Source organism: Staurois parvus, unplaced genomic scaffold (assembly GCF_062004578.1).
Source record: "Staurois parvus isolate SC_StPar_1 unplaced genomic scaffold, SC_StPar_1.0 ptg003305l, whole genome shotgun sequence".
In the NCBI taxonomy this organism is placed as follows: domain Eukaryota; kingdom Metazoa; phylum Chordata; class Amphibia; order Anura; family Ranidae; genus Staurois; species Staurois parvus.
In genome coordinates this window covers 20,001-28,625 of record NW_028321101.1, presented here as the reverse complement: position 1 = coordinate 28,625, position 8,625 = coordinate 20,001, and the positions used below count along the sequence as shown (strand labels likewise).

General features: G+C 47.5%; 1 protein-coding gene across 1 annotated transcript in view; it reads right to left on the bottom strand.

Moving 5' to 3' along the window:
* Nucleotides 1-543: 543 nt before the first annotated feature.
* Nucleotides 544-8,625, bottom strand: part of LOC149428328 (microtubule cross-linking factor 2-like) — a gene marked incomplete at both ends in the record, with an annotated part of 20,833 nt that continues 12,751 nt past the window's right edge. The window contains one exon of the mRNA XM_089667506.1: nt 544-675. Coding sequence (XP_089523632.1) covers nt 544-675 — 132 coding nt within the window. The remainder of the gene's footprint in view (nt 676-8,625) is intronic.

The window sequence follows — 8,625 nt, the reverse complement described above, 5'->3', positions numbered from 1 at the left end:
TGCCCTTATGCAAGATGGCCACAGACAGAAATGCTAGGGGGAGTGTTTTTCAAAGTGATTTCTCAGCAATATAAAGCATGGACACATGGATGGATAGGGGAGTTTGCTTTGAACATCAGCGTAGTTCCGCTTTAAGTGTTCCGTTGCAGTGATTTATTACATACATTAACACACATTGAATCCAGGCAGCCCAGTTATTATGAATGGGATACCAATGTTAATACACATTGAATCCAGGCAGCCCAGTTATTATGAATGGGATACCAATGTTAATACACATTGAATCCAGGCAGCCCAGTTATTATGAATGGGACACCAATGTACCACAACAGATGGAAAAAAAAGTACATTATACTTTTATCGCAATGTATTATATATGTCTTTTGATGCACTGTGGTGAGCTGAGCTCCCATTTATGATGAATGAGATCAACATTTTTTCAAAGTGAGGGATATACTTGTTATTTCATGATCTAAAACCTAACTGCAGTACAAGAGGGTTTACTTCTTTTTTCAGGCAGATAAAGAATGCACCGTCACCTACCTCTGCTGCATAGGACTCGTTGTCTTCAGGCTGATAGGTCTTATAGCTTCTCGTGTGGTCAGTATTGTGGTCCCCATCCATCTTCTCCCAGCCAGATGTCTCCTTCTCTCGACAGTTCCTACACTCGGGCTGCTGCATGCATGGGCGAGTAATGAAGAACAGAACGAGAAAGGCCAAGGGAAGGAATAAAGAAGGAACAAAGTAGAAAAGAATAAAAAAAAAAGACGCAAAATGAAATAAAAGGGTCCCAAATGGTAAAAAGGACAAAATAAAGGTTTACGGAGAAAGAAAAATTACATAATAAAAAAAAGGAGGAAAACAAAGAAGAGTTTGGCGACGGAGGAGAAAGACAAGGTGGAGAGGAAAAGAAAACACGCAATGAGTAGACACGTGGGCTGGGGGGTTGTTAAGGGAGAGAAAAGACAGGAAGAGAAAAAGAAGGGAAGAAGATGTGCAAACACCGGTTATGGTGCCCATGCAGTGAACAGGGGAGCGAGGTTTAGGGTTGGGGGGGGAGTGGCGCAGGAAGTACAGGAATATTAGCTTTACAATCTGGCATCATGCAGGTAAATAGAACTCTGGGGAAAAGGAGCATGCTGTCTATTGACCTGTTTACCAATTTCTCCTCGCTAGTCCTGCAACTATCACCAATACCTACGTACACTATGTGGCCAAAAGCATGTGCATACCCCGCCAAATTATTGAATTCAGGTGTCCTCGGTGGGATAATGCTACAGTGTACAACGAAATGTAAAAAAATTGTGCACTTCCAAAATTTATGGCAACAATTTGGGGAAGGCTCTTTTCTGTGCCAGCATGATTAAGCAGAACGCCGACTCAACACGACTAGGTTTAGAGGAAGTTGAGTGGCCTGCATAGAGCCAGGTGGTCTCATCCAACATGAGTACCGGATCTCACAAAGGCCGTTTTGATTGAAGACACTCCAAAATCTTATGGAAAGCCTTCCCAAAAAGAGAGGATGAAGGTAAAGCTGCAAGGAATGTCCAACAAGCACATACAGATGTGGTGGTCAGGTGTCCACAAACCTTTGGCCATTTGGTGTATCAAAAATATAACTTTACCCTAAAGACAACCAGTCGGGACTGTGGGTATAAAAATATATAAACTTAAGGCATATCTACTGCCAAAAAATTTTGGCTACAGCTCCGCTGGCGAGAATCATCCATTCCTCCTGGTGGCCATTCAATATGTCAGTCATTTAAAATGCTGTCCGAGAGCCGAGGCCTAAGAGTATCATCATCTTTATAAGCCAGGAAACATGGATTTAGTTTCACTTTGTTTCTTGGCACTTTGCTTCCCTAACTTCTGGGCTAAACAAACTCTCATTCCCCGGTCCAATAAGAACCCTTTAAAGGTGAACCAGTGCCCTGCCTATGAAGTACAAAGCAATAGTTCAGTTTAATGCTGGCACTATGAACGGCACTTATCTTCTCATTCCTCAGCCAACAGAAGTGAGAGGAAGCCCAGTGTAAGCTCTAAAACTGGTCATAGATGGTCTGAATCTCGTCCGGTTCAGCAGGGACCGGCGAACAACTAAACCATCTATGAGCAGGCTGATTGTACCAAATTCAATTGTTGTACGATTTGGGTACAACCAGCCTGTGGGACTTTAAATGTGATTATGGCCAGTGGCTATAGCCGCTAGCAATAATCACTGTATTCTCACGGCAGGGTCAGCACCACTCAAAACCAAAGATGGTCTGAATCTCGTCCAGTTCAGCAGGGACTGGCAAACATCTGAACCATCTATGAACAGGCCGATTGTACTCCATTCGTTATATGATTTGGGTACAACCAGCCTGTGGGACTTTCATGTGATTATGGCCAGTGGCTATAGCCGCTAGCAATAATCACTGTATTCTCACGGCAGGGTCAGCACCACTCAAAACCACAGCCATAGATTGTCTGAATCTTGTCCAGTTCACCACGGACCGGCAAACATCTGAACCATCTATGAGCAGGCTGATTGTACCCAATTCAATTGTTGTACGATTTGGGTACAACCAGCCTGTGGGACTTTCATGTGATTATGGCCAGTGGCTATAGCCGCTAGCAATAATCACTGTATTCTCACGGCAGGATCGGCACCACTCGAGCCCCCCCCCCAGCTGGGAAAACACAATAGCTCCACGGGAAGAATTCCTCCATCAACACTGACTGTGTTGTTGGGGAGAACTAACCAATTTTCTTGGTTGCAGGAAAGAAAATCGCATCGTCTATGGCCTGCTCCAGTCACGACCAGTAGACCACAAAGGGCTAAGAACCATCTGCTCAAATGTGACAGCTCTGGGTGTCCAAATGACCAACAACAAAAGCACCATGACCTTTACATGAGAGGTCAGGAGCGTCCGAGTTGGTCACATGCTCTGCCGTACCTGGAAGTATCAGATATTTTTCTTCACTCCAACAACAAATTAGAACAGCTGAGCAGTGAGGAAAGGTAAAGTGTTGTCAGTGGGGCCACAACAAAGCGAACCTGCTGCTTTGCTCTACATGGCACAAGCTGAGATTTCAGAGTTGTATTTGGCTGTGGAAGCCATCCATGCTGGACAATCCTGAAGACACCTGAAGAACCTTCATATTCAAACATTTCTGGAGGTTGTTCAATTCCTGTGTCCTCACTTGTGCTATAGCTTTTTCTCCGGCCGTCTACATCACTACTGTATAGAGACGTAGGAAACGGTAGAAGAACCCGGCACTGCATCGATTGTGAAGAGGCCATAGCTTTTCAAGAGAGGAAAGACTGGAAGAACAGTTGAGTATGAAGCCTCCACTGCAGGCCATGCTTACTTACATTGTTTTCTTACCAAGGAAAAAGGCGATACTGGAATATTCTCACTGGACAAGGGGATGGAAAACGAAGGAAGGGCACGAGGGACATTAAGCCCCAAGCAGCAAAGTGAAACCTAACTAAGGAAGACAAAGAGCACACACAAAACTTGCTACAGAAAGGTAATAATAGGTATCATGTAGCGTCCGCTCTTGGGCAGGATATCTACTTATAAATGTTTAAAAATAGAGGACTGGTTTTTGTTCTGGTGTGACGGTTTCTGTGCTGTCAAACGTCCGATCCCAACAGCACATGCGTTCTCTAAATTCCCGAGCTTGAAGAATGGTGTCAAATACCAGAGCCCCTTAGGTGAGATGATGGCATTTACACTCCTTATGCAGAAGCCCAATTTCCACTGGTTCTCTGCAAGATTTCAGCTTGTGGAATCTTATAGCAGGGTATTGGAATATACAAGAACGAGGCTAGCGAAACAATGCCTCACACAAAAACAGACAATAATACCACATGATAAATGATAGGCTACAGCGAAATATTCTTAGCTTTTCAATCAGATATTATGGAAGGTACTGATAAACCTCCCTATATATATATATATATATATATATATATATAAATATATAAAAAAAATTATTATATATATATATATATATATTCCCAATAAGCGTATATTGATTGGTTTGCACAAAAGTTATAGCGTCTACAAACTATGATATATATACTGGAATTTATTTATTTTTATACTAGTAATGGCAGCGATCAGTGACTTATATCAGGACTGCAATATTGCCACGGACAAATCAGACACTAACTGACACTTTGTGGAAATCCGTGACACTAATATAGTGATCAGTGTTAAAAATATGCACTGTCACTGTATTAAACAGACCGGCTGGAAGGAGTTAAACATCCAGGGCGATCAAAAGGTTTAATGGTGTGCCTAACCAGTGATTTTGTGTTTACTTTCAAGTGTTTTACTAAGGGGTGTGCTGTATTTTATTCCCTGCTTTGCACGGAAACAAAATCTAGCACATCCCCGCTGACAGGACGGAGCTCTGTATTGTTTACAGCTCTGTTCAGGGTGTCTCTTTACTGATCAGTGTCAGCGGTCATCCATTGGCTGCCACTCGCTAATTGGCTTCTGCTGTGACAAATCACAGCAGATGTGGTGCGCACGCATGCCCCTACGCGGAAGAGCGGAATCACATATATACACATGATGCTGCCCTGTAGCAGTTGCTATAGGGCGGTCGGCACTGGTTAAGTTGTAATCATTTTTCAATTTTTGTATGTTAAAGTGTTACTAAACCACAGACCCCCGCATTCACTATACCCGCTCTCCCCGGACCCCGCATTCACTATATCCGCTCTCCCCGGACCCCGCATTCACTATATCCGCTCTCCCCGGACCCCGCATTCACTATATCCGCTCTCCCCGGACCCCGCATTCACTATATCCGCTCTCCCCGGACCCCGCATTCACTATATCCGCTCTCCCCGGACCCCGCATTCACTATATCCGCTCTCCCCGGACCCCGCATTCACTATATCCGCTCTCCCCGGACCCCGCATTCACTATAGCCGCTCTCCCCGGACCCCGCATTCACTATAGCCGCTCTCCCCGGACCCCGCATTCACTATAGCCGCTCTCCCCGGACCCCGCATTCACTATAGCCGCTCTCCCCGGACCCCGCATTCACTATAGCCGCTCTCCCCAGACCCCGCATTCACTATTTCCGTTCTCCCCAGACCCTGCATTCACTATATCTGGTCTCCCCGGACCCTGCATTCCTATCATCCGCTCTCCCCGGACCCCGCATTCACTATATCCGCTCTCCCCGGACCCCGCATTCACTATATCCGGTCTCCCCGGACCCCGCATTCCTATCATCCGGTCTCCCCGGACCCGCATTCCTATCATCCGGTCTCCCCGGACCCCGCATTCACTATATCCGCTCTCCCAGGACCCTGCATTCACTATATCCACTCTCCTCGGACCCCGTATTCACTATATCCGCTTTCCCCGGACCCTGCATTCACTATATCCGCTTTCCCCGGACCCTGCATTCACTATATCCACTCTCCCCGGACCCTGCATTCCTATCATCCGGGCTCCCCAGACCCTGCATTCACTATATCCACTCTCCCCGGACCCCGCATTCCTATCATCCGGGCTCCCCGGACCCTGCATTCACTATATCCGCTCTCCCAGGACGCTGCATTCACTATATCCACTCTCCTCGGACCCCGTATTCACTATATCCGCTTTCCCCGGACCCTGCATTCACTATATCCGCTCTCCCCGGACCCTGCATTCACTATATTTGGTCTCCCCGGACCCCGCATTCACTATATCCGCTCTCCCCGGACCCCGCATTCACTATATCCGCTCTCCCCGGACCCCGCATTCACTATATCCGCTCTCCCCGGACCCCGCATTCACTATAGCCGCTCTCCCCGGACCCTGCATTCACTATAGCCGCTCTCCCCGGACCCCGCATTCACTATAGCCGCTCTCCCCGGACCCCGCATTCACTATAGCCGCTCTCCCCGGACCTAACATTCACTATAGCCGCTCTCCCCGGACCCCGCATTCACTATAGCCGCTCTCCCCAGACCCCGCATTCACTATTTCCGTTCTCCCCAGACCCTGCATTCACTATATCTGGTCTCTCCGGACCCTGCATTCCTATCATCCGCTCTCCCCGGACCCCGCATTCACTATATCCGCTCTCCCCGGACCCCGCATTCACTATATCCGCTCTCCCCGGACCCCGCATTCCTATCATCCGGTCTCCCCGGACCCGCATTCCTATCATCCGGTCTCCCCGGACCCGCATTCCTATCATCCGGTCTCCTCGGACCCCGTATTCACTATATCCGCTTTCCCCGGACCCTGCATTCACTATATCCGCTTTCCCTGGACCCTGCATTCACTATATCCACTCTCCCCGGACCCTGCATTCACTGTATCCGCTCTCCCAGGACCCCGTATTCACTATATCCGCTTTCCCCGGACCCTGCATTCACTATATCTGGTCTCCCCGGACCCTGCATTTACTATATCTGGTCTCCCCAGACCCCACATTCACTATATCCAGTCTCCCCGGACCCCGCATTCACTATATCCGCTCTCCCTGGACCCTGCATTCACTATATCCACTCTCCTCAGACCCCGCATTCACTATATCCGGTCTCCCCGGACCCTGCATTCACTATATATGGTCTCTCACAGTACACACAACATGGAAATGCAATTATTTTAGTAAATATAAACTGCTAAATACCTTTTCTCATCAGCAGTATAGAGCAGTCTTGTGACTTCTATCAGTGTCCAGCAGAGCACTTGTTAAAGCTTGTAGGAGTTTTAATTCTGCTCTAGGAGGATGCAGGACCCCTGACCTCTATCTGGACAGTGCTGATTGGCCCTGTACTGATCACATGCACTCTCAAACGCCAAACTGAGCATGTGCAGATTGACGCCACACGATATGTCTTATCAGGAGATAAGAGGGGGCACTGGAAGGAGGGGAGGATCAGAGAAGACAGGATCAAACAGCATTTTTACACAATGCAGAGGATTAACCCCTTAGGTTCCACAGTGAGTATAACAAGCATGCTTTACTGCATCTACAGACTGATTGTACTGCTGGGGGTTTAGTAACACTTTAGCAATCGCTTGATTTATCTATAAGCCAACCTGCATTCAGATTCACCGGTCCTTGCAGTGCCGACATCCTCAAAATCTGCGGAGATATAATGAAGTAAGGAACCCAACAGCTTGCACTGCTTCTGTACAAGTCATTAGTGGAACACGTTCATCGGAACAGACATCTGCTGTTACATGGGGGGGAATAATGTTGCTGGTGCTTCCAACCACCTCAATATGCCGAGTGATGCCTTCCATATGTCTTATGAAAAGAACATGTAAAACAATCAAACTGACTGGGGCAAAGTTACAATTCCGCCCGAAGAGCTGCGCAATCTGCTGGGGAGATCTAGGCCAGAGTTTGCAGACAGTCTGTGGGGTGAAACACAATGTTTTGCCACATTCAGATCAGCCGTAACATCTGACAATCCCTTCCCTGCATTGACGGAACCCGCAAAGTAGATTGGTCAGGTTCAGGTATGAAAGACAGAGTGACAACACAGGAGAACAACTGGGAGACAGTGACAGAGCGTGGTCACCCCCGAAACGAGAAGTGCCTTGAGGCTAGGCTCAGATCTGTGCGGGTGGTGCCGCTGCGGATCCGCACAAAAATCCGCACCACCCGCACAGATGAATGTGGACCCGCGGGCGGGGGCCATTAGTTCTAGGGGTTAAGTCGCCATAAAGCCCCTCTCATTTCTAACAGCCCCAGACATTCCTCATCAAGACAAGTAGATTGCCATGAGGGACGACCCGATAGAGACCCCGATTTAGTCCCTTGGACAAGTAGTTTTTTAAAAAATGTCCACACCCCTGTAAGGGTCCTTATATTAAAGTTTGCAATTACAGGATTTGCAGCAGTTGACTTAATTTTTTTTTATTCTAGAGTGAAGAGCCCCTTTAAGTCCTTTATCACCAACGCAGCTGCGAGGCATATCCATCCAATGGTAACCAAGCAGAATTCAACATTCAAGTGTTACTAACCCCCCCACAGTACAATCAGTCTGTAGATGCAGTAAAGCATGCTTGTTATACTCACTGTGTAACCTAAGGGGTTAATCTTCTGCATTGTGTAAAAAGGCTGTTTGATCCTGTCTTCGCTGCCCCTCCTCTTGTTCAAATGTCCAGACTGACAACCTGTAGCCACCTGCACATGCTCAGTTAAGTGTGTATTGCTAGAGAGGTTTTTTTTCTTTTTTTCTTGGGAGAGAGCATTGATCAGCACAGGGCCAATCAGCACTGTCCAGATAGAGGTCAGGGGTTCTGCATCCTCCTAGAGCAGAAAGAAAGCTCCCCCTACAAACTTTAAACCAGTGAGCTGCTGAAGTCATAAGACTGCTCTAACTGTTGATGTGAAAAGGTATTTATCAGTCTATTTACTAAATATTTCTTTGGGAGGGTGCATGTGATCAGCACAGTCCAGAGGGTCAGGGGTCATGCAGCCTCATAGGACAGTCAGAAGAGAACGAAAACTCCTCCTGCAAGATTAACCAGTGCTTGGCTGGACACAGATAGTCACAAGAGCGGCTATAGTGAATGCGGGGTCCGGGGAGAGCGGCTATAGTGAATGCGGGGTCCGGGGAGAGCGGCCATAGTGAATGCGGGGTCCGGGGAGAGCGGCTAT